General features: G+C 50.6%; 1 protein-coding gene across 15 annotated transcripts in view; it reads right to left on the bottom strand.

Moving 5' to 3' along the window:
* Positions 1 to 25,316, bottom strand: part of Arhgef10 (Rho guanine nucleotide exchange factor (GEF) 10) — a 94,674-nt gene that overhangs the window by 14,215 nt on the left and 55,143 nt on the right. For 10 of the 15 annotated variants that reach the window (XM_030243425.1, XM_017312669.2, XM_017312673.1 and 7 more), the window contains 11 exons: positions 24,208 to 24,353; positions 22,609 to 22,784; positions 11,780 to 11,895; positions 11,174 to 11,301; positions 10,883 to 10,983; positions 9,202 to 9,323; positions 8,348 to 8,434; positions 6,845 to 7,071; positions 6,162 to 6,319; positions 4,436 to 4,552; positions 2,959 to 3,101 (listed from right to left, as the gene is read on the bottom strand). In XM_030243425.1, the coding sequence (XP_030099285.1) occupies positions 2,959 to 3,101; positions 4,436 to 4,552; positions 6,162 to 6,319; positions 6,845 to 7,071; positions 8,348 to 8,434; positions 9,202 to 9,323; positions 10,883 to 10,983; positions 11,174 to 11,301; positions 11,780 to 11,895; positions 22,609 to 22,784; positions 24,208 to 24,353 (1,521 nt within the window). Of the gene's footprint in view, positions 1 to 2,958; positions 3,102 to 4,435; positions 4,553 to 6,161; positions 6,320 to 6,844; positions 7,072 to 8,347; positions 8,435 to 9,201; positions 9,324 to 10,882; positions 10,984 to 11,173; positions 11,302 to 11,779; positions 11,896 to 22,608; positions 22,785 to 24,207; positions 24,354 to 25,198; positions 25,287 to 25,316 lie in introns of those variants that run through there. The other 5 variants (NM_172751.3, NM_001037736.2, XM_017312670.2 and 2 more) reach the window with 2 other exon arrangements.

Genomic DNA, 25,316 nt, shown 5'->3' with positions numbered 1-25,316 from the left:
GCTCACAGTCTGTGCAGGAAGGCAGCTGGCTCCCCCCAGCAGCAGCACCCCCGCCCCAGCTGGGTGAACACGGGTTGAGATCCCGGGCTGCACCCACATCTCAGCTGTGGCTGCCCACAAAACAGGAACAGCATGAATCTCGTTTTCCCAGAAAAGCAGGTTTTGCTTCTCTCTATAAATGTGTCTAGTTATTTTGGGGCTAAAATATTGCACAGAGGGGACTGGTACTTGGATCTGAATGCTCTACTCGCTGAGCCTTGGAAATCTCCAGCACTGAGCCTCTCTACAGCGTGTGGCATAATAAAGCAGGCAGGGAATGCTACCTTATCTTGGTTGCTTTCAGAGGAAGGCTGCAGAGAGCATCCCCTAGCACTTTTGGTTTTAGTTTACTATAGTAATATGAATAACAGTGATGATGGTGAGGAAGAGGAGGAAGAGGAGGAGGAGGATATAATGTTGCCATTTGGGGAAAAACATCTTAAGATAGTGTTACTATGTCTCAGTATAAAACTAACAAATCACTACTCTGGCTCTTGGATATTTCTTTAAGCAAGATTTCATCCTGATGAAACAGGGCAGCTGGGGTTCCGCTGGGCTCCAGTGTGCTGTGCTGGATGTGGTGGGCGTTTCCCATCACCAACAAAGCAGCCCCTGACTTAGATGAGCATCCTGTGACACTCAGCTGGGCTAGTTTAGACACAGAACCAACGAGGTGAGGACTGCTAGTCGTCAGATCTGCCCTGTGGAGCATGTCTACGTAGGTTCTTGGGACTTTCTAGGAACTTGAATGATGTCACTGGTGCCGGCAAGAGCTGTAACAAAAATCCCAGGAAGTTGCCATGGTACCTGTGACTTGGTAGGGCTCGCTCTGTGCTTGAAGGGAGGTTCTTACAACAGCAGTGACTCACAGGTGGATGTAAGAGTAACCGAAGTTACCAGGAAACTACGGGAGGAGATGCTTGCACAGGTCTCCTCCTGCCTCTCCTGTGGCTAGCTGGCAGGCTGGGCCTTGGGAACACAGAGAAGCCGCTCATACATGAATCAGAAAAAACAGACGCCGGGGTAGCCCAGCACTAGGGCTGAGGCATTAGGATCTTCAGTTGAGGCTCAGCCTGGGCGTGAGTGACGCTATCTCACTGCCATCCTGGGGAGGATGTTTTGAACCTGGGTCTGCCCAGGAAACTTAGCACAGCTGTCTGCTCCTCTGCCCGGGTAGAAACATCCTGCTACAGGCAGAGCCTCAGCTTCTGCAAACTGCACTGCCCTAGGGAGTCTGCAGGCCTTAGGCAGTGTCTTCACGGATGATATCTGTGTCAGTCACACATACTACAGTTTGCAGCTCTTGCGGCAAAAGCCTGGTTAAACGGTGGGGTGTTAAACAAGCATTGGGCCCTGGATTCTACTCTCAACAGGAAAACCACCAGAGTTCTCTGCATCACTCTCTCCCCGAGGGGGACAGCACACGCCACCAAGGCATGTCCTGAAATAGATGTCCAAACAATGTCTAAAAGTGTGACGTGTAAACTCTTAGCAGAACGGCCTGAAGCCCTGCTCTGGTGAGCTGGTAAACCCCACGGAAGATGACCTACAAATGTTCTCCGAGGCCAATGGTGATGGCAGTGTGACACTGAAGCTGCGAGCAGGAGAGTGCTGAACCATCAGGTTAAACTACCCCACCCCATAGAATAAAAACAGAAACAAAACCAAAACAGTGTGACCTGAGCTTACATAGGGACAGGGCTGGGTGAAAGATGGTTTAAGACAGATGGGGTAACTGGGCATGAGCAATCGGTATAATAAGTAGTGTAAGATATGGCTAGAAAATACCAATGGCGCAGTGAAAGATACACAGTCTATACATCTGTGAACTGCAAACACACAGACTGGGACGTGGAACGGGAGACCTGACCGTAGGCAGTGGATGCAGCACTATGCTGCAGGCGTGCTGTGCGGACCCCTTTTCTCCTTTGACTGACAGGCCTGCGCACTGCCTTCAATGCTGTGTAGTGCGCCTGCGTCTAACTAGCTCCACCCCTGTCTTGGAAACTTCCAATTACCATTCCCTTGACATTCTAAAACACAGAGCCTAAAAGGTCTGAGGTTACCCACACTGGGAAAGAGGAACAAGCCAGTGCCGGACAGAGGGTTTTAGAGAGGGGATGGATGTCGTGCATGCTGCTGGAGTGGCACCAGTCAATGATCGTCAGGACCACCTTGTGACTGGAGACCAGTGTACACAGCGGACTGAACAGCAAGGACACATCAATTCTGGTCTGTGGATGGAAACACGCATGAGATGGGGAGGGGCGGGAAAGGGGTGTGCGTGGGGGTAGAGACGTGGTACAGTCTCTCAACTTTCGGCTCAGTTTTGCCAAGAACCTAACGTGGCTCTAAAAATAAAGTTTATCCTTCTCCAGCACCATGTCTACCCATATGCCGCCATGCTTCCTGCCTTGATAATAGATGGAACTTCTGAAACTGTAAGCCAACTGCCTTTACTGCTGGAGTCCTGGTGTCTCTTCACAGCAATGGAATGCTGACTTAAGACAGCAGGTAAGTGCTGGGCGTGGTGGCGCAAGCCTTTAATTAAGCACTTGGGAGGCAGAGGCAGGTGGATTTCTGAGTTCGAGGCCAGCCTGGTCTATAAAGTGAGTTCCAGGACAGCCAGGGCTATACAGAGAAACCTTCTCTCGAAGAACAAAAACAAAACAAAACAAAACAAAACAAATAAACAACAACAAAAAAGACAGCAGGTAGACACAGAGCAACTATGCCCCAGAGGTGTGGTTAGGAAATGGCTGGTTGAATTTTCTAGGTAATATTGTCTTTCTAAGCACAGGCGATAAGTGTCTACGTTTTGCACATAGCCCCAGAATGCCCGACCGGTTCCTGCCACTCGCACTGAGGATGCATCCCATCACCAGCAGGCAGCAGCAGAGTAGGCTTGGCAGCACTCACCTCTATAGTGTGAGTCTCCACGCTGGCCATGAACACCTGCCCTCCCGAGGCTGCCCACAGTGCACCCTCCACCAGGAGAAGGCTTCTGACTGGCAGGACACCCAACTTGATCACTTGCTGGGGTTCCGAGTTCCAGGATCCATCTTAAAAAAAAAAAAAACAATTTTAGTTTCTCTTGAGTTCAGGCAACTGTGCACAGGGACAGAGAAACAGGGCCACACATCACTGCAAAACACAACTCAAGTACCAACTGTGAATACAATACTTGCATCCGACAAAGAGTGTCCGGGGCCCTAGAACCAGCCCTGTAGCACGTGGAAGACACAGAAGGCAGCAGGCAGGACGGGACAGCTTCCTATGGGCCCCAGCAAAGGGTGCCATTACCTGGCGTGTCTCTAGACACAGCCCTTGCTCTCTGTGAGTTAAGCATCAGTTTCTTGATCTGTTAGATGAGGGCAGTACTGTCACAAGCCTCAAAACCTGTTCCAGGAACGAAAAATGAGGTGCATACTTAAAAAGCTCCCCACGGGACCTGTCACACAGCTCCATAGACGCCACTGTGGCCCGGTGGAATATGTGAACTGATTTGGTTGTGTCAGGAGGACTATATCCAAAATCACTGGGAAGATGCTTATGTTTTCAAAACACACCGTGATGAGTACAGCATCTCGAGAGGAGCGTGTCTTTACTGGAGGTGAGAATGACAACACTAAGCCAAAGGCTCTCTCTGCTCTTTAACCGCCTCCCTCCCTTCCCTGACCCCCAGGAAGCCAAAACATAGTTTAGTTTGAAAAAGCTACAGAGATTAGAGAGTTAGTTCTACCACAACTCAAATAAGAATGAATCGGTAGCATAGCGATTGTACAGCCGGAAAGAAGATTTAACGTGAATTTTAAAACAACGGATGGGGCTGTCTTCTAAGCACTTAACTCCTCAGTCTTCACCCTAACCATTCATTAAGCCCCAGGAGTCTGATGGTAATTAGATCATCAGTGTGGCTTCCCCGCTCTCTCTGTCTGTGTGTGTGTGTGTGTGTGTGTGTGTGTGTGTGTGTGTGTGTATGTGTGTGTGCTCTTAGTGCAGAGGAAGCAAGGCCTTAGCTTTTTTTTTTTGTCAGACCAGAAGCCCTGAGCCTTTGAGTAAACACCCCCAAGCATTAAAAGGGATCCGGGCTGGGCTGTTAGACAGAGGCGGGCTACTGGGGGATCTCTGACTGCTGTGGTGTGCTTACTGATGCACAGCCCCTTGGATGGGAGTTCTGCTCAGGGTGAACAGTGGTGCAGGATGGTTTTGAACCTCAGTGTCCCAGCCTACCTTTCATGCAGAAGGTGCACTGGGTCCGAATATGGTTAGATACAAGTGTGCACACATACATGCATCGGTGCACGTGCACAGAAATTCAGGTATGCATATGCACACACACACACACACCTGTCCTAACATTCATACAAACGAGCATCCCAGGTGTGGTACTCACAGCCCTTCACTGCACCACAGCCTGTACCCGAGATGGCATATGCTCCCGAGGGCAAGCATGGCAGGAAAACGCAGATGAGACAGAACTCTGCCCACGGGCTGCCAGGAGAGCTCGGTGCTGCGGATCGACAGTGTGCTTCCTTTGAAACAGGAACTCCAAGATCAAAGGTGGGATAACCCACTTTAGATATTCCGCTTTGGTTAAGACTAGACTCCCAACAATTGGCCTCTGTTTTCTGGCCAGTTTCTGGCTAAGCAAGCTCTCTTTTCCTTAGATAACTGTGTTCTTGTCTCCCTGGGAGGGCCACGTGCAACCTGAAAGTGTGTGAATCTGGGCCAATAGGACTGCCTCCTGGGACAGCTTCTCCCTGGGTTTGTGCTGAGGCCAGAGCTGCCAGGCAGGTCACCTGCACCACAGTCAGACTCCACACACAAGCTAACAATAGTGATAGTCCCATGCCTTCACAACCTGGTGGTTTCCTGTCAAGTCCCAGGTTTCCAAGTCCCATTCCAAAGCAAGTCCAGGTTTCCAGTGCCCACTCTGTCTGGGAGGGCTTCAGTTTCCGACCAATCTCATCCTCTGCCACCAAGAACAGGCAGACGGACAACAGACTCTGTATGGATGCTCCGCCCACCCTATACTCTACCATTCAGGCCTGCCCACAATGCTCAGGGAGCTTAAGACACACCAGGAAGGCTGCAAAGATAGTGGGACTACAAAGACACCATGCGCCAGGACGCATTCTGTATAACACAGCACAGGGCCGGGCTGGTCAAAATGTACAGAGATGGGGCTTAATCCTTTAAGAGATTAGCACACAAGAAATGGAGAAGACCAGATGGCCAAGTACTCCGCAGGGTGGCAAGGAAGTCACCAGCCATTTTGAAAGCTCACTAACAAATATTCAGGATGGCTTTGGAGGTGTGTGCATAGGGCCTGTGACCAGTTCCTGGGGGAACTGAGGGGACAGGTGTGCAAGGCATGGGGACAGCCTGGGCATCTGGTGAGCATGCCTGCCACGCTGTGCAGCAGCAAGGACAATCCCTGGAAAAGCATTTCTAGAGGCAGCAGCTGAAGCTTGTGGCGAAAGCTAATGAGAGCAGCAGTAACCCACCCACAAGACGGGTTCCCAAAGTCCAAAGAACAGTGTGGGCTGCGCTACCCTCTCATCTGCGGGGACAACCACAGAGGGACCAGACAGCCAGGGAGGCAGGAGGGGGCTCTGGAGGAGAGATGTGACCTGGGCCATCAGTCCTCTTTCCATCTTCATCAGAGCCCATCAGGATGGCTAGTTAAGTACCGCCATGCTGTATGAGGACCGGAGGGCGAGGGGCACACATGGGCTTGGTATTTGTGACCCTGAGGGCAGATGAGGCCAGTCACCACGATGCCACGTGGAAAGATCATCGATGGAGAAGCCATCCCTGGGGAGGTGCCGCGCCCCCATGTGAACATGGGTTTGAGTGATGTGGGAAGGCCGGGGAGAGCATGCGAGAATTTAGGGTGCCCAACAGCACTGGGTGGGGCCCTAAGGCTGGTCGAGGTTAATCTGAGTCACTGTGGAACGGGAAGAAGCCCCTGGAAACCAACTTTAGAGAAACTTCCCGTGTGTCCATCAGTGCCCTTTCAGAAAGGAGCACGTTACGCAGGTTTGGAAACAGGAGGGACAAGCCCCATGGTGAGACTGACTTGCTGCCCAGGGTCAGGGCCGAGCGTGGGTGCTTACCTGGAGCCTTGGTGTAGCTGGCTACGGACCCATTGACCAGGCCTGCATACAGGCCTTGTGGGGAGCAGGCCAAGCTCATGACCGTGGACTTGTCCGGTGCATAGAAGTGCTGAAGCCTCACCTTCTTGCAGCCCTGACTGCTTTTGTAAATGGAAATGCTGCAAACAAAAGCGCACACATTAGCAGGCCTGCGTGTGCTGGAGAGAGGACCAGGGGCCAGTCTGCATCAGCAAATGGCACGTGTCCTCCTCACCTCCCTCCTTCCTCCCACTATGTTAACCCGAATTTAAAAAACACCCACAACCATTACAATTACATTCTTATAGTTTGAAGAGAGAGTCTGGGTCATAGTTCATTTTCTTCCTATAAATTTTAGAATGTTAATCTTTCATCAAATGGTGTTAAAGTTCCATATGATTATAAGATAATGTTTCTTTATTCCAAAATGGAATAAGTGGCATGTTTTTTTTTTAAAAGAAGAATTAACCCCTCTTAAAAGCTATCAGATCTCTTATCAGATTGGTTACCATGGGCATGGTCACTTTAGCGTACAATGACTGACCAGAAGTCCCCCCCCCCCCCGCTTGCATCTTACACTAGGCTCACACTCCCCAACATGCGAGGTGGCATGGCTCGCACTGAGGACAATCCCTAGAACAGTGTGTGTTCTCTGTGTTCTTTACCTTCCCTCTTCTGTGCCCAGGCAGATGGTGGGCACATGGGGTGCTCTCGAGGCTGTGGCTTCTGGATCCTTGGTTTCGGTGGTTTCTTGGGGCTTTGACTCCTCTGCGGGAATGTATACCATACACAGGATGCGTGATTCCACATTGAAGCACTCGATGACTTTGGGGTTGGAACCTTGGAAGGAGACAATGGCGACCTGACCCATCTGGTTGCTACAGCTTCCAATCTAAGAGAGGAGGCGAGGGAGAGAGCGTGTGACGTCAGGCATGCTTCTGGAATTGCTACCACTTCTGATGAGGCGTGATCCTGGATGTGGAGAAGCCTGACCCAGGACGGTACTGATTTCCATTGTGTGAGTCACACTCAGAAAAGCAAATGAGGTGAAAGGATTTCCAAGAGAGCCCATTTCTCTTTTCAATGTGTTAAATTTGGCTAAGTTTTCAGTAACATGAACACAACTTTATTTTCAAAACGGCAAGTATACACATCCAACACCCAACACTCATTCTGTACACTAGGTAAGGGCCTAGTCATGCAGTCACTTTATAATGTGCCGGAGAGCAAATTAGTGATGGCGTTAAGTAAGCTGGCATCAAAGTGCTACAGCGCTTATCCTTAGTGAAGAGACAAGCCTTTCAAGAGGCAAAAACTGGAAAGGACCGAGCCCAAAGGAGGTCATGCCAGGGGCACACTGCATGCGGTCAGGGAGCACTCCGTGCTCCTCCAACCCGGAGCACACCGTCATACCTTCCTCCCTTTCCTGCATGCATTCCATGCTACAAGTAAGCAAGCCCATTGAACCCTGTTGAAAGGAGGGGCAGCCGTCAGGTCCCTGGTCATGGATGAGTGTGGGCCTACATGCATGTGTCTGTGTGTGTGCCGAGCTGCGGCAGCTACAAATCTGCTCAGAAGGAACCTACTACCCAGAAGGAGTACAGTGTCTCTGCTGGTCCCTAGGTAGGCACACTGAAACAGCAGCTGGCCACGCTGCCCCGTTCTGAACACTACCAGCAAGGGCTCTGAGCAGCAGCTCTGCCTGGACAGGGATGTCAGCTCTGAGCGGTGTGTACTGGAGGGGAAGTGGGAGGGGCCAGAGGCCAGGGACCCAGGCCCAGGGACATTCTTCTAGTGTGCAAGAACCAGAAAGCACTACTGCAACTGAGCATTGCCCAGAGCCTAGACTTGGTGTGGGACAAATTCATCCCAGCTATGACACCAGTGTTAAAAAGCCAGCAATGTTTTCGAAGGTGGAGGGGGGGGGGAGCCAGTGTGGTGAGACACCAGAGAGCATGGCGCAGCCTTTAAGTTCGTCATCTTGGGTCTTTATTCCACTGTAAAAGTCTTAGATGAAAAAGGATAGAAGCCAACATTTTAACCCCCAAGTCCAAACCTCACAGGGAAAGCTCTGTTTGGAAATCTAACCTGGTAGTCTCTGCTCAGCTCCCCTCAGCCACCTGGCAGCTCCTTGTCACTTGGCCCTAGCAACAAGCGAAAGTGCTTACCCACAGAAAGCCACGGGCTGTGGAGGGTGAGGCTGGTTGACTTTCATTGCTCAGGTAAGGTTCAGGGTTATAAGCTGCACATTCAATCTGCAATGGAAGACAACATTGCAGATTCAAAATGTTTTCCATCCTCTGCCGGCTGAACCATGGGCTCGAGCCCAGGGATACAAACAGCCAACTGTGTAAGTCTTACACGTTGGTTTTGCAGACATGAATCCCCAAGGTCTTTTGTGGTTTTGTCTTAGAACCCCCTCAACCATGTCAAAAGCCAGCTGGGCATGCCAAATCAGACAGGAGGACCCAGCGAGGAGCAGGAAAACCGATGGTGTGTCTGCTGGCCTTTCTGACACATGAGCTGTGTGGGTTCACAGGGCAAGAGTTCTGAGGCTTCCAAAGGCTTGCTCTCTTGAGCCAGGGGCAAGATACTCCCCAGGAAGTGGGTTAGGGGTCAGGAATGAAGGAGAGAGAACAGTGTCAAGTTACTTCTTAAAGAAAGGCATGGTACCTTGTTAGTGGCTTTGGACCTTGGTGCCTGGCACTTTAGCAGACAAGGAGCACACTACATCAAGGAGATAAAGGCATTAGAGTCCTGACCTTCTACAGAGCGGGACTGTTGGTGGGGCTGGGTCATCACAGAGGAGGGAGATGCTGGTGTAGTGGGCATGGGGCATCCAATAACCTTAGCCAGCAGCAGGCCATGCAGACAGTGGCTGAGCCTTATTGGTGGGCTCCCAGCTACCATTTCCAAGACTACCAAAACCATCTCCTCTCAACCAGTAATATCGAGGCCCAACAGTAGCGTTCCCCAAGTAAGTCTCCTGCAAAAGTAGGCACTGCCTGCCTGGGGTCCTCACCTTGAACTCTGGCTGCTTGGCCACCATCACAGGCATGTGTCCCACCAGGAGAGGGTGTGTCTCCTTCTTGGCTAGGTTGCCATCGTCATCCACACAGAACCATCCCATATGGTTCTCCTCCTCTGTGGGCACATTCAGAGAGAGCAGAGCTGAGCTGCTGGGGTGAATGTGAATGCCCGTCATGCCCCTGCAGCTGTACCCAACCGTTCACAGCATGTGAGCAAGAATGATTCTATCTTGGGAAGCAGCACTGCCTTTCTCTCCTTAACTCGAGGTGGGCGGAGGACACCACTCGCTGCTGCAGCCCAGCAGCATGGCATGGGGACTCACGCTCCCTGTCTGTCCCTGAACTGAACACGCCAATATGGGCTGGGTCCATCCAGATTCATCAAAGTATTCATGAACATGAAGACATAATTAGCTCCTAAAGAAGATGGCCACCTTAGCCCTGAGTGAGCACAGGTGCTTACACACACGTCATCTCACAAGGTGTCGTCCCTTTGCTTGTAGAGGTACAACTCAGCGAAACACCCAGGAGGGGACAAAGAGCTATGACCCTGTCCTCAGTCAGGCCAGGGGTCTCCCTTTCACAGTAAGAGTCTTTTTCCCAGGGGACCAGCAATGGCCAACTTCTGATTTATTCTTGGGTGACTTTTCAGACAGTCTGCACTCAGGAGAGCTTTCACAAGTATGTATACACGCCTACCCATGTACAGGTAATCAATCACAGGCACAGACACCTGCACCTGCACACACACACCAGCATTCACTCACAGGCCACATATATGCACACACACGGCACTGCAGTGCACACTGAGTAAAAAAGATCTGTGTGTATATGAATTCTATATAAGTTCTATAGAGAAGGATCTCTATGTGGGTCTTCCTGCCTGCCTGCTTACCTACCTACCCATAATCCTTCTGTCTATATATATCCTTTGGTCTATATATATCTGTGTACCTAACTACCTATCACCTGACAATCTATCTACCTACTATATATCATCTACCTACCAACCTTTTGTCTATCTACCTTATTATGGATTATCTATCGATTTGCCAACTTACCTATCATTTCTCGTCTACCTACCTATCATCCATCTACATTTCTTTCTTTCTATCTAACTACCTATCTATCTATCTATTCATTTATCCATCCATCCATCCACTTACCTACCGATCTACCTACACAGGCTAAAAAGATACATGAACCAGCAAACATCTATCCATGTCTAGCCAAAGGAAAACCACAGGACTGATGTTTCAAGCTGGGAGCCCTGAGTGACAAGATAAGATACACTACACTCCCTGTCACAGGAGGGGCTGAACACGGAGGCTGGGATGCTCTGTCCTTTCCACTCCTTGATAACTTCCCCATGCCGGGGTTTCAGGCTCCGGACCAGGGCTTCAGCCCCAGGGACCCACTCTTGTGCTCAATAGTCACAATATACAAGAATTTCATACCACAATAGAAGCCACTGATGCATTCTTCAGACCCTGAGTTATAATACAACCTTGTAACGTTTCCACTTAACGCTATGCTTCCAGGTCACGGGAGGTTTTCTCTCTACCCTGGTTTCACCCTCTCAGGTGTATGCATAATCAAACGACCTCTCTGATGTCCCTGAAACAGCCCTTTCTTCATGGAGCATGGCCAGTCCGCTTAAACCCTGTGTCTTACCAAGGGCCAGCTTGGCCATCTGCAGGCTGCTGACCCAGGACTCCTTGATGGCTGGTGTAAGCGTATTGAACACAGCAGTGAAGAACGTGGGCCGCCCGGACCTGCCGGAGAAGAGGGGCGCTCCCTTTACAGCCTGCACGATACACATACAGTCAGTCTGCACGGTACACATACAGTCAGCCTGCACGGTACACATACAGTCAGTCTGCACGGTACACCATGTAATGAGCTACCGAGCCAGAAAACACATCTGACAGAGAACCGTTCCGTTTCTGTTTTGGAATTACTGACTTGTCCTGCTTTCCCGGGAGCTGTAACTGGATCCGGCAGCGGTCGGCAGCTCTGATCGCATCTTCTTTCCTCAGTATCAGCCGCTGTAAGCCCGACGTCCAATCATGGGCTACAGACTGGTTTAAGTTCTACGGAGGAATATCGTGCGTATTAGCTTTTGTTGCTTTTGCTTTGTTTTTGTGACGAGGTCTCACTCTAGCCTAGGTTGGCCTGCCTGGAAAGATGCAGCCCAGGCAATCCTCCTGCTTCATGCTACCAAAGGCTGTGATTATAGGCATGAGCCAACACACTTTTCTTGCACACACATTTAGAAGAAGGGAAAAAGCAGAGCTCTGGCATGGAAACCCCAGGGAGACCCCATTGTGTTCATAACAGGTGACAAACTCCCTGGGGACTAATCACACAGAGACATAAAATCCAAGCTCAAGTGCCACAGCAGGGAGGAAAGCCACGCTGGCCCAAACAACAGAAGAGCCGAGCAGAGCCTGCTCCTCAGAGAAGTCCGTCTGAGTGCTCCATTCTGGAGAACTCGGAGACAAAGCCATGCTCACAGGTCTGGAAGCCACAGCAGCGTCCCGTCCCATCCCATCCAGGAGGCCCCGTTACCTGATAGCTCCCTCGGAGGTTTCCTATCAGCTGCGAGATCTGGCCAACAACGTTCAGGTCGTGCAGTAGGTTCTGCAGATCCTGGTACAGCTGCCCTGGCCCCATGTAAACTTTGTCTGAAAAACGAGAAGGAAGAGGAGAGCCGCTTACTGTACCCTGCCTGGGGCGGCACCGAAATACATTTTAGTTTTGCTTTGCTTTTTTTTTTAATTGGGGAGGATCTAGAATGACTTCAAAAAAAAAAAAAGGCTTCAGACATTTGGGAGTTGTTCCTTTGCTAATTGCTATTCTGAAACAATTTTGCATGTATAGAATGATGCCCTCCACCTGCCTTACAAGAGGTTGGCATCTTGTCCCACAGAACTGTATACTGTAATGGTTGGGCATAACACAGAACTCACTGCCCCTGTCACATCCAAGTGCCATCAGTTTCCTGCTCATTGTTCTTGTCCTGGTCGAGCCCCTGTCCCTGCACTCCAGGAGTGTCTTGGCCTTCACTTGCATGAGACTAGAACAGAGTCACAGTCTATCTTTGATGAATTCCACTCTTTTAAAAGACTGCTGAATTATCTTATAGATAGTCTCACAATTTGACTGGTGTTTTGTAACCGAGAAGGAGGGAGGAAGAGAGGGAGGCAGGGAGGGAGGGAGGGAGGGAAGGAGGAGGGAGGAGGAGGAGGGAGATGGATGAGGAGACAGATGGAAGAGAGAATTCCAGGCGTTCCCAAAAGTCCTAAGTAGTTGAGGATGACCTTGAACTCGGCCCTCTTGCCTCTACCTTGGGAGGGCTAAGGTCCTAAGTGTGTATCACCACACTGTACTACGAAGCTCTGGGCATGAGACTCAGAGCCTGATGCATAGTAGGAAAGCACTTTGTCAACTGAGCTACATCCTAAGGCCCCTAATTTTAAGCATAATCATTATTGGTAAGAAATAGCAGATGTAAAATTTAACCTCAATCAAATTTCTAATCCCTGGGGGATTGCCAACACCACAGAGTTCCCTAAGGATTTTCCCAAAGTCAAAACATTTAGAAAGGACTAGAAATGGCAAACTTGGGTCAGGAGGTGGCGAGCACCCTGCCGTCTGTGTCCACTGTCGGTTCTTACCAGCCAACCCCCAATAGCCAGACCAGCACCGCCACTTGTGGAAGGCTTGAGGGACACAAGGGGTGATAGCATACACTGTACCTCCAGACCCCACAGGTACATGAGTGCTGAGAACAGACCCTCAGCCTCCAAGCTGATTTGGAAACAACGTTATGCAGAGGCAGGAGGGATCTGGACTCAGGACTATACTCAAAACCTAAGCTACAAGCTATCTCGCTGTTCATCCTGGCCTTTTTCCCACTTTCATATGCATAAATCACCACAGGGCCAGCCAGGGAAAGAGCTGGGCTTCAGAGTCAGTAGCAGAGATTCCTTTAAGCTGAACAGAGCATGGGGCCTTGGTGTCTGGGTCCCAGCGGGATGGCTGTCTGGCCACAGCTCTGCCTCTAGGGTCCAGGCTAAGCAGTGCCCAGCTGGGTTTAAGACTCTGCTGCTGGCCTCTTCAGCCTCATGATAATTCTGACCAAGAGGTCTGTAAGCTCACTTTGCACTCTGTCCTGAGAACCTCAAGGCTTGTCTCAGCCTTCATTCTGTTCTTCATGTGTCTGAGACACAGCTCTATACTCCCATGATAAAGACTTCATAACTGCATGCATCTCAAACACACGCTGCCTCACTGAGGATGGAGCACTCTGTGTAAGGATAGCATCCCGAGAGAGGACATTCAGAATGTGGATCTGATTTACCACCCTTCACGCGCACCTGAGCTAAGTGCCCTTCAGTGTCACCACACGAGGACGAAATTGTGCCGATGCGTAATTAGGACAATGTCCCGGCGTTCTGAGACTGGAACTTCGCTGGAACTCACAGCTCAGTTAATAATATATCTTGAGGTCACTTAAGACTCAAGATGGAGATGTTGTTCTGTTGCCTTAGTTAGGGTTTCTATTCCTGCACAAACATCATGACCAAGAAGCAAGTTGGGGAGGAAAGGGTTTATTCAGCTTACACGTCCATACTGCTGTTCATCACCAAAGGAAGTCAGGACTGGAACTCAAGCAGGTCAGGAAGCAGGAGCTGATACAGAGGCCATGGAGGGATGTTCCTTACTGGCTTGCTTCCTCTGACTTGCTCAGCTTGCTTTCTTATAGAACCCAAGACTACCAGCCCAGGGACGGCACCACCCACAATGGGCCCTCCCCACCTTGATCACTAATTGAGAAAATGCCTTACAGCTGAATCTCATGGAGGCATTTCCTCAACTGAGGCTCCTTTCTCTGTGATAACTCCAGCTTGTGTCAAGTTGGCATGCAAACCCAGCCAGTACATCTGTGTACTCAGACGGTTCGTTTAACTGCTTTTAAGAGAACCACGTGACAATCAACCTTACTTGCTTGCAGTTCCCATGTAACCAACTTTTACAACCCAAGCGAATACACAGCTTTAATCTTACGATATGTACTCTTCCATACCTGACCCAGAGGGCAATGTACTCATGTTCATGTATGTTATGGTAATAAATGCTGGAGACAGCAAATAGTTGAAAGGAACCTTAGGCAATCTATCCCGCACAGATGTCGGCCGAGAGCAGCACACAGGTATTGCTTGACAACCTCTTCTTGCTGTTTGCTGCCTTGATTAATAGGGTTCGTGAGTACCAGGCAAAGTTTCATCCCTTAAGGACTTCTGTAAAGCATTCCTCATTCTTTCCCCCACATGACGCTTTCTTTGCTGCTCAATAAAAGACAGAGCAAAGGACCTTTGTGAGGGACAGAGCGACAGGGATGGGGACAGACAAGACTGCATTCAGGCAGGCACAGACTCAGATTCTTACAACAGACAATTGTAGGCAGAGACTGTTAGCTACAAAGAGGCAGGAGAAACTCTAACGTGGGCTCACTCTTGGTTAAACTCCTCCAGGGGAAAGGGCCTTTATTTCCTTCCTTCAAGCAACACTGAGGAACACTGGTGACTCTGAACTTATCACTAGTGCCTTTAACAGATGCAGTAAATGTCTTAGGTGTATCTACGTGCACACTGTCTATATTTTTCTTTATGTTTACAAACGCAAATATTTTTACCTGGTAACCCATCTATTGCTTTCACTGGGTGAACTTTTGAGAACAAATGGTGCACGCTGGCTTGCAGGGATGCTATAAATGCTACATCCACTTTCTTGATCTATCAGCAACTACGTTACATTAGCTTTATAACTACTAATAAACTTTGACTTCTCCAGTTAGTTCACAGCCCAGGAATAGCTCCAGGGCTCACAAAATAACTCCCATCACGAAACCCCTCGCACCCTGTCCTGGCTCTCTTTGCTTCGTTCTCCACCACTGTTCTTTTCCTTTACCACAACCCCATCCCCAGTTTTAGCCCCCAAACAGTATAGTTTTATTTGTACTGCTGTTCAGTTGGTGAACCCTATGAGGGCGAGTGCCCCGACCTGATCACAGTCACACCTTAGGCCACTGTGCATGACAACTGTCACACAGAGGACGTCTACATAATGGAGGCAGGTCTGTACCCGGTGGTCGGTCTAGGGACTCGGCTCCAGCTTCCTCACTTCTCATCCGAGAACCAGAAGGGACACCAACTTCCTGGCAAGTGTTTCTAAACTGAGCATGTCGAGAATATGCCATTGGTGTCTGGATTTGGAAAGAAAACATTTCTCCCTCCCACTCCCCTTGCGAGAGAGCCACATGTTTAAGCAGAGAAAAATGTTTCTACTTAGACCAGCCATTCTTGGATCCCTTCAAGCTGGAGGTTGTATCCAGGCTCTTCCTCTGGTGTCCATTTCCCTCCAAGGAGAACAAGTGGTGGGTGGCCCAGGCAGAGTCCTGAGCAGAGACTGCTGGAGGGCGAGGAGGTGACCAGAGACAGGAGGATCCAAGGTAAGGCTGTTTACCTCACCTCACACACCTGGAAACCTTCCTCAGAAGGGAAGAAATATGGGGACACAGCCCACCACCAGGCTTGTCCTGCCCACTCAGAGAAGAGACAGTGCGGCTGCTTCATGGCTCCACCTTGCACAACAAGCACCTTAGCCATCTCCTCAGCTTAAAAAACATTTAATAAAGAAAGAGAAAGTGTGTGTGCACACACAGCCATCACTGATGTGAACCTAGGGCAGGAAGAGGCCACTTTATAAGGAGACCACAAGGGGCGCGCCCACCTCCCTCCAGCTCAGGAAAACGAACCAAGTGCCACCGGAGCCTTGGCAGCAGATGCAGGGGACACAGAGGAACCACGAAAGATCCCAGTGACGGGTAGCAAGCCTAGCACCTCTGCTCAAGGTGAAAACTAAAAACCGTAGACCTCGGAGCAGAGCACCCTCACATGCTACTCTGTGCAGAAAACTGTTCTTGCTTTCCAGTCTAAACTTTATCAGGTCAAAATCCATAGTCAGAAATTTTGTTAGAGCTGGTTTCCAGCTACCCGGTGACAGATTCCAAGAATTTTAGATTTGTGGGCCGACTCTCTATTGCCAGTGACTGGCACACAATTGCTCCATGTCATTCCTGGGCTTTCTCACGGACACGGCCTCCTTCACTGCACTGCCCCGCCCCCCCCCCCCCCCGCCCCCTCCGTTTCTATGGAAATCCATAGAACTAGTCAGGAAATGCAGGGAGTAAGTTGAATGGAATCTAATGTGACAAACAAGGAAGGGGCTGTGTGGCTATGTCAACAGCCAGGACATCTACAATACCTCAGGGAGTGTGGGAGATGCCGACGTGACCCTCGCCAAGTCTGGAAACTGAACCACTGACTGTCCCAGACGCTGGCTGAGGGGTGTCAGGGGCAGAGAGTTTCCCATACCCAGGCTGAAGCTCTTCTACCAGGGGTGGGTTGTAAATCTGGGAATGCAGGAGCTGGCGTGGAGGAAAACAGTCAGTGCCAGTAGGAACAGGCTCCCAGGTGCTGCCTCCTGCAGCAGCCACCAAGCTTATCTCAGGGCAAACATTTCTTCACAGCACTCCCTCTGAGTTTCTCCATCTCCCAAGAGCCATCAGGAACTGGGAGGAATTGCTGTCCTCTGATAGAGCAACCAGCTCCAGGCTGTGTCCCTGTCCTCGCCTCCTCAAAGGTCCCCTTCCCTGGGTTAAAGCGTCTGATACCTGGCTGCTTGCTGAGAGCAAAATCCAGGGTTCCCATCTGGCTTCTGTGTGGGGTGAGGCAACAAATCAAGGTCCGGAGAATGGCATTGTATCAAACTGAGCCGTTTCTACACAGCAAAAGGAGCAATTGGCTGATGAGCCTTGGAAGTCGTAAGAATGCCTGACCTGCGAGTTAACATGTGACAAAGGGCCAGCATCTGCCATCTCTATTGAAACCCGACTAAAAACAGGCGAATAATCTGAACAGACATGTCTAAGAGTAAGACACACAAATGCCCAATAAGTCCATGTGCACTGTGGAAAAGCCACATCAAACCTCACCTCATACCAGTGAGAATGGCTATCATCAAAAACAAAATAGCAAATACAGGCAAGAACTCAGAGAAAGGGGAATTATCACTTGGTGCTCATGGGGATCTTAGAGCCACCCTCAGAGAACAGTAGGGAGGCTTTGCAGAAAACCCTGAACAAACACTCCACATGCTCCGGCTATCCGACCCAAGCCTGTATCTCAGGGAATAAATGGGGGGATGTGGGGGTGTCAGGCACACCTGTGCTGATTCCAGCCCTTGTCACAAGCGCCTGACACAGAATCAACTGCAGTGTCCATCAGCAGACAGAGCTGACAATGAGAATGTGGTACACACAATGGAAAATTACACCCAGTAACAGAGCATTGAGTCCTGCCATCTGTGGCAAACTGGATGGCACCGGAGTACACTGTGCTAAATGAAATAAGTCAGACCCAGGAAGATAAACACCATGTGAGAAAGGCAAGACGAGGGTCCGTATGTGGAATAGTTACTCCAGCAGCTGGGAGTGGGGAGAGGAGAGGAGACTGAAGAGGGGGCTCCAGATAGGTGCAGACAAAGCGCTAGGCAGTGTAACTGACTACAGTTTACAGCAACCAGTGGATAGCTGGAAGAGAGGTGACACGAAGCTCCAGATGCAGAGGAATGGCAAGGAGGTGGTGGCATTAAGTACTCAGATCAGTCAGGATGTGTTCTGTCAGGACCGAAATGTCACTCTGTGCCCCACAAACATTTCTAATTATCACGTGTTAATCGCAAGTTGAAAAACAATTTTCTAGGAGACAGAAACACTAGGGATCTTGTTCAATCATTGTGTTTTGGGTTCAGATGTCAAATTATCATATCATCTGACATGGGTATGTTAAATACAGCAAGAATGCAGATGTAACACCAGGGGGTGTGTTCTTATTTTGATGGGGACCACCAGAAAGACAAGTGGGATCCTACATCACCTGAGTCCCCAGGCCACCTATGGACCATGTGCTAGGTAAGCCAATACAGATAACCATCTGACACAGAAAATGAGGACCCACCTCTTGGGTCTGTGACCAGCGTGCACAGGGGCAGCTTACCCAACAGATGGCTCACCATCTTTCTCTTCCCAACCATGAGCTACAGCCTGAAAAGTCAGTAAAACACTTTAAACTGCCCTCAGGAAAGTACACACTTTCCAAAGTCATTTCAGGAGATCCGAATGCTTAACCCAACCCATGGGTCCCCACAGGAGCCCAGGCCACTGGTTCCCAGGCCCCTCTCTGTAGGCAAAGTCCATCGTGGAAACCCAATACGACTAACGACTAACGTTCATGCCCTGCCTCCATCTGAAGCCTGCTTTCTGGGTGCTTGGAGCTGTGTCGGGGCAGCTCCTTGCTGCTTCTGCTGGCACAGCCTCACCCTTCCTCAGCACTGGTTGCTAGGCAGTGACACCCACGTTCTGCCTCCAACACAAAACAGCAGACCAAGCTTCCAGAGCTGAATGTTACAGTCGTTCAAAACAACACAAAAGTCGTACGATTTCAATGGGAACAAGAACTTCTACCCAGCTTCTCGAAACATCCTGAGATAACAGGCCCCACCCAGGGAAGGGGAAAGAACACACAGAGGCCAAAACTCTAAAGGAAGCACAGGGGAGACTCGGGGACCTCTGATTACCAGTTCAGCCTGCTGCTGGTGTGACTGACTGGAGGGCGGCTCATTGGATCCTAAAGACAGGCTGCCCCTGCTGTGAGGTGGATCTAGACACACCCAGTCCAGCCCCTTCCCAGTATCTACTGTTAGACAGAGTCTGCAGCAGCAGTAGCAAACCTCTCAAGTGCAGAAAGATGCCCATTACTGAGGTCGGCATGCACACAAGACAACTTGAAGGGATGGATTCTCTCTTCCACCATGTGAGCAGCAGAGAGCAAGCGCAGGCCAGTCAGGCTTGGTGATCAGTACCTGCTGAGCCACCTGACCCAGCAACATGTCCTAAATGCCTAACCCTCAAGACGTAGAAGAGTAAAATTTTCCTGTCTGTGATAATGGCTGCCTAACCAACTTGGCTGCTCTGTGCACTTTGCTTTACACGTGGACAACATCGAAGCACCACCTTTGACACTTCAGATATAGCTGGCATTCCATTAAACCTCAGCAAGGGAGTACGGACAGCCTGGGAGTCATGCCACTCACACAGCCCAGGCCGGGCGTGGTGGCGCACGCCTTTAATCCCAGCACTCGGGAGGCAGAGGCAGGTGGATTTCTGAGTTCCAGGCCAGCCTAGTCTACAAAGTGAGTTCCAGGACAGCCAGGGCTACACAGAGAAACCCTGTCTCGAAAACCCAAAAAAAAAAAAAAAAAAAGGATTTAGTCATCCCTGCTGTGTATGCCTCTCAGATGCGGGACTCACTGCATCTCAAGCAACAAGAGATAGCAGGGGCCTTCTCCAGTTCCGTGTTCCTAAGACAGAAGGGGCAACCCAGGGCTAGTCTCCCATGGACCCCAGGGCTGGCTGGCTGGACTTCTGCAGTCACCCCGCAACCATGGCTCCTTCAGGAGTACCCAGGCCAGTACAGCTGCAAATGGGTCACCAGCCAAGGGCACACATGCAAGGGTGAGTCAGGGTGCCCACCTCAATCTGCAGAACCCTCTGTCCTTCCGGAAGACAGTTCTTAAAAGACACTGTTTCTGAGAACACAGTCTCCCCTTTATCTCCATTATGGGATGTGCTACACAGTGCACACTGTCTGTGCATCAGAAGGTCTGCTCCTAAATTTCTTCAGGATAGCCTGGCCTGTGCCACATTCACTGGCAGCTCGCAGGACCCAGCACTTGGTTCATCACAGGCTCATAATAAATAAACATGAACAACAATACCACATCATTAAACTGAAATGCCCCCTGGGGATGGCAGGGCCCTTAATTCGTCCTGCGGATCCCATCTGTAAGGCATGCTGTAAAGCGGGGGGATGAGGAAAGGCTAATCAAGGGAGACATTAACAGATGAAGTCACATGCCCACCAAGTCACCACCTCAAAGGGCATGGCACTCCACCAATATCAGCAGCAGGACAATGATACGCGTCATGCCAAGGCATGGGCGCACCCACAGTGAGAAGCAGAGCAAACTTCTAGAAGGCGGAACAACTGCCTCGCTGCTGAAGAGTGTGAAAAGCTGCTGTCAGAAGCTGCCATTCCCTGAGGTAATCTCTGAGCTTCCTTAAAGACAGGAGATCAGCATCGGCCTGCAAAGTGTGGTCTGCAGGTCTCCAGGACTCCCCACATTGTAGTGGGCTGGTGCAGACCTTGTCATCACTGAGGTGGGGCCACCTGCCGTGCAGCTTTCCGCCTTGGCTGGCTTCTTTTGAGGTGTCAACTGCCCTGCTCTTCTCTGAGATCCTGCTGCCTGCTGAGACACCTTTGAGACATCCATGTTGCGCTGGGTCTTCCGGGCTGGCAGCTACAGTCACCAAGGATGGACTGGCCGGGGAGGGGGAGGGGCGGGTGGGGGGGGGGGCTTCTCCCTTTTAAGCACAGTCTCTTAGTAAACTCACGGGCCTTGATCAGAGAAAATTTGTCTTGGCTTCATTATTTCTCTCGCCGTCTAGTCTCTCTTTCACCCTAAGCCTGCCTTCCAGGAGTACCCAGTTCATGTAGGTCGCGGGCGGCTTGCAACTACAGATTGGCGCCTGAACAGGTTCTTCTTAACAGGACATACAGCAATGCTTCTGAGCTCAGCGTGAGGACAGCACCCCTCTCCTGGGGAGTAGCTCCTCTGAGCTGCTCCACACTCAGCCTCTAACCCCACACCTCACCCTCAGACAGTGGGCAAGCCCGGCTCTGTTCTGCTCTGCTTCGCTGGCTGGCTCCTCTTTCCCCCACTTTCCTGTGGTTAGCACCTGCTGTGGCCTTCACAGTGCTATGGGAGAGGTGGTGGTTGTCCGGGATGACTCAGCTTTGCACAGAAATTGGGATGCAAAGGTCACAGCAGCACACAGGCCTCCAAGAGAACGAATCCTTTTCCGGTTTTTCCTTCCACGGGAGTTGGTCAAGCCATCCTGCTTTGTATTTTTTCTTAAGGTTTCTTACTGATCCTAACCCCATTCTCCATTTGCCTAGTACAAGTCACCAACAGAAAGATGCTTTTAAAAAAAATGTAAGTCTGTGCGTCTACTCTGGATCAGAGTCATCAGTGGCTGTCTGGATACTGAGGATCAACCCTGGCTACAAACACACTTTAGGACTGACTGCAGTATAAACAGTCATCACTGTTCACAGAGGCCCAACACAACCTGCAATAGACACTCCTGAGTAATTTAATGGGTGTTCTAACGGCGCATAGAAAGATATTCAGTTTCCCCTTGGATACAATTGCAATGAATTGTGACAATTTGGAAAGACATTCCCTTCCTGTGTGTCCCCTCCCTCCATTCTTCCCTCCCTCCTCTTGCTGCTCATCTCCCTGCGATCCACTGGGATGCTCTAGGCTGCCCCGTGGTATTTCAGTTCTAGCTCAGAGTCTAGATAAAGGTGCATCTTGCTTTAAGTGGGGGCAAATTCAAGAGTCTAATAGCTGATACTGTGTTCAAAGAGCTAGCCTACTAGGCGGTGACCAATACTGTGTTCAAAGAGCTAGCCTACTAGGCGGTGACCAATACTGTGTTCAAAGAGCTAGCCTACTAGGCGGTGACCAATACTGTGTTCAGAGAGCCGACCTACTAGGCAATGACTGAGCTGAATGGCCTAACATTCTAGGAATTAGAGGAGCAGAAAGGATTTTTCCTAAATGCTCATGTCCAACCAAAAGGCTGAGCGAGTTTAAGTGTAGGCTTTCGTGCTTCTGAGTGTGTCAGAAACAAATTAACCTGAAGGTTAACGCTTGTTAAGGTTTATGGAGCGTTCCCGTTCATGGGTTTAATCGGAAGCAGAGGTCACCGATGGACTAGCTAGTCTTTCTTCCCGTTTAAACAGGCAGAGGGGAAATGGCAATGGCTCCTGCTCTCAGATCAAAATCTCTAGGCCAAATGGTGACCAGTGATAGCAATTCCAACCACTGTGCAGTGCTGAGTCACCCACAGCACTGCTGTCCCTCCACTGTGCAGTGCTGAGTCACCCACAGCACTGCCATCTCTCCCACCTCACTGTGAAGGCCACACACATGAGCTCATTGTGGAGAACCAAGGAAAAGCGGAGACAGGCAGCAGAGAGCAGAGCCTGCCTGTGGTCTTCCCATACCACCTTCGACCAATGAGGCGCAGACACCGGGCTCTGCCATGTCAAGACAGACAGACTGACAGACTGAGCTGTCCCAACAGACGCGCCATCCCAGTTCCAGTGGGGAACTGGGGCCAGGCTTGCAGGGCTGTCACTTACGTGGCTTCGCGTTGGCCACCACGGCCAGGCTCTCAGGTGAGTGTGCAGCGTGGTGCCGACAGTGCTCCCCGGCGCCAGAGCCTCCATTGTACTGAATCACATCCACGTGACCTAGAGGGACACTCCACTTGAGCAGGTACCTCTGGCTCATCACGGCATGGCTTTCATGTGAGTTCCTAGAGCAAACAGAAGCCTGTCACTTTATGGATTACCACAGGACCAAGCTCCCATGCCGCCTCCGGTCCCTCACGCAGCCTGGAGCAGCCGTCTAGTTGTCATGGCACTCGGAATCCTCATGCAAACAGCAGTCACTGGCTCCAGCTAAGACCTCCAGCAGGAAGGGCAGGGGAAATCCTCTACAATTCCACCAAGACCTGTGAACTCATGGCCACAGGGTCCGAGGATTCTGGATAAACTATCCCAAGTGTGCAGAGACGTTCTCTGATCTGACTCCAGCTTCCCCCTTATTCCTATGCAGTTACTTTATAACCACATCAATAAACTCAAGTCACAGCTCACACTCCACGACTAAAGCACTGGCCGAGTACACAGAGGTGAAACAAAAACCTAAGGCTTCTCTTCTTTTACCATAACGTGGAACATGGACACAGAGAAACGCACACACCTGTGATCAGAGGAGCTGCTCAGCCTGCAACTCATGTAATTATGCGCACACACAGCGACAGCCTTGCACACAGCCTCTGCCTGGCCACCCTGACCCTCGTGGTCACCGTCCTTCATTTGCTGACCACAAGTCAGAGGCTTGGTGAGTGGAGTGACTCTGGCTCTCAAGAGTCACCCCACATATCCTCTGCCCAAATCCTGTGGTAGTGGGAGAAAGGTGACCCCCTACTCACAAGAGCCATGGTGGCAATAAAGTGTCAGGTGATGCCAGCAGAAGCTGCTCGCCAGCTAAGGGCGCTGGCTCCACAGCAACCCATGCTATCCGAGAAAGCACCAAGGGTGCAGCGTTAAACACGGAGGATACTGCATTTAATACAAGATGGGTTCTCTTCCATGCTACCTACCCTAGAGGATCCTGCCCTCCCAGATCTCCTCAGCTTAGCTCAGTAGCTAAGCGCCAAGGAACCGTTCTCACGCCAAACTGAGGGAAAGAACTAATGGGGACTAAGTGTGGACAGATCCAAAGGAGAAATATCTATCAGAGGTATATTTGGAGAGTCAGCTATGTGACAACAAAGGGCCCCAGGTGACAGGGAGTAAGAGGACTCTGTTCAGAGCCAGCTCCAGCACCAGTCTTCCTGAGATCACCTGTATGGCACCCGATTTCCGCCGGCAGACCCACGGACCCACAGGATTTAAAACTCAGCTCACAGAGCTGGGGTTACAGCTCAGTCCCAGAGTCTGTCTGTCATGAATAGTGCTCTGGGTTTCACCCCCAGCACTGCAAAATAAATAAACAGACATAAAAATAAATAAATACTAACGATGATGGTAATCACAAAAGCCTGCAATGGGTGTCCTTTTATTATTAAGGTTCTGAGTTCAGGCGAGAGCGTGGATGCGGCCTCCCTCCCATTCTCCGATGTACACAGCGTGTCGCTGTGAGGCTGACAGGTGACACGGTCTCGTCCTTACCGTGAGCTGGCGGTGGCACACATGAGCACGTCATTCAGCATGAAGATCCGGCGTTGTTTGGTCTTGACGATTTCTCCCCGGTCGTTGTAAACCGTCTCGATGACGTCATCGGACCGGACGAGGTACCGGTTTCCACTGCTGAGGAGCTGGAGGTTCAAAAGGACACCAGAGAGGTCACCCACTCAGGTTTCCGCAAAGGAGAAGGGAACGGGGGCTCCCCAGTGCCCAAGCTTCTACTCCCTGAGTTTTACGGCTCCCCCTCTCTCCTCACAGAGAAGCCACCGGGCTCGCTGAGTGACTTTAAACTACACATCTTATGGTCATCAGTGCTGGGGGGGTGAGCTCACTTACCAGCTGACTCTGAAGCAAAGGTAAATCTGCATCTAGACCCAATTTTCTGTGGCCGATTTGCCGCTCATGGTGACCAAGCCCAGGGCTTCATGAGTACCTACCCATGAGGAGCTCAACCATTGAGCTACACCCCCAGAGGCTGTACTTCTTACTGTCTGCCACGCTCTATGTCACCAAACCAAGGAGAAGCCCATCAGCTCCTGGAAGGATGCTCTACCCTGATCGGTACCACAGAACGTCACTGTCACTTCATGCTCCTAACAGGAAACACAGTGCCCTTGCCCCAGATGGTCCCAGCCGCCTTCTGAGCCATGCCTGGCTGCCTAACTCCCTTCTTAGCCACTGACTTCATAGCTTGGCTTTTCATGCCCTGTGAGCAGGATCAAGGTCAGGTGCATGAGTTAAGTGCCACCAGACTGCAGTCCACACACCTTCTTTCCTGGGGCGCTCTACATCAAGCACCACAGAAGGGGGTGGGTACCCAACTCTAAATGACACAAATTATGCCCAGAACACAGCTGACTGTAATTCTCTACTCTAAAACTTTCCATCATGTCACTGAGGGTCAGAGACACGCCCCTTGACCGCTGACGTCATCAGCAAGCGGGACACTCCCCCACCGAGCAGAAAATGAACTAACACATGTACACGTCAGCACAGCTCCTACACGTAGGCTGACTCCTCCCCCATAGACGGGGCCTTAGACAAACGTGGCAGGTCTGTGGTATGCCGCAAGAAATCCTTCTGTAGCGAGGAAG

Source organism: Mus musculus, chromosome 8, assembly GCF_000001635.26.
Source record: "Mus musculus strain C57BL/6J chromosome 8, GRCm38.p6 C57BL/6J".
Taxonomy (NCBI): domain Eukaryota; kingdom Metazoa; phylum Chordata; class Mammalia; order Rodentia; family Muridae; genus Mus; species Mus musculus.
The sequence above is the reverse complement of the archived record's forward strand: the minus strand, read 5'-3'. Positions and strand labels throughout refer to the sequence as shown.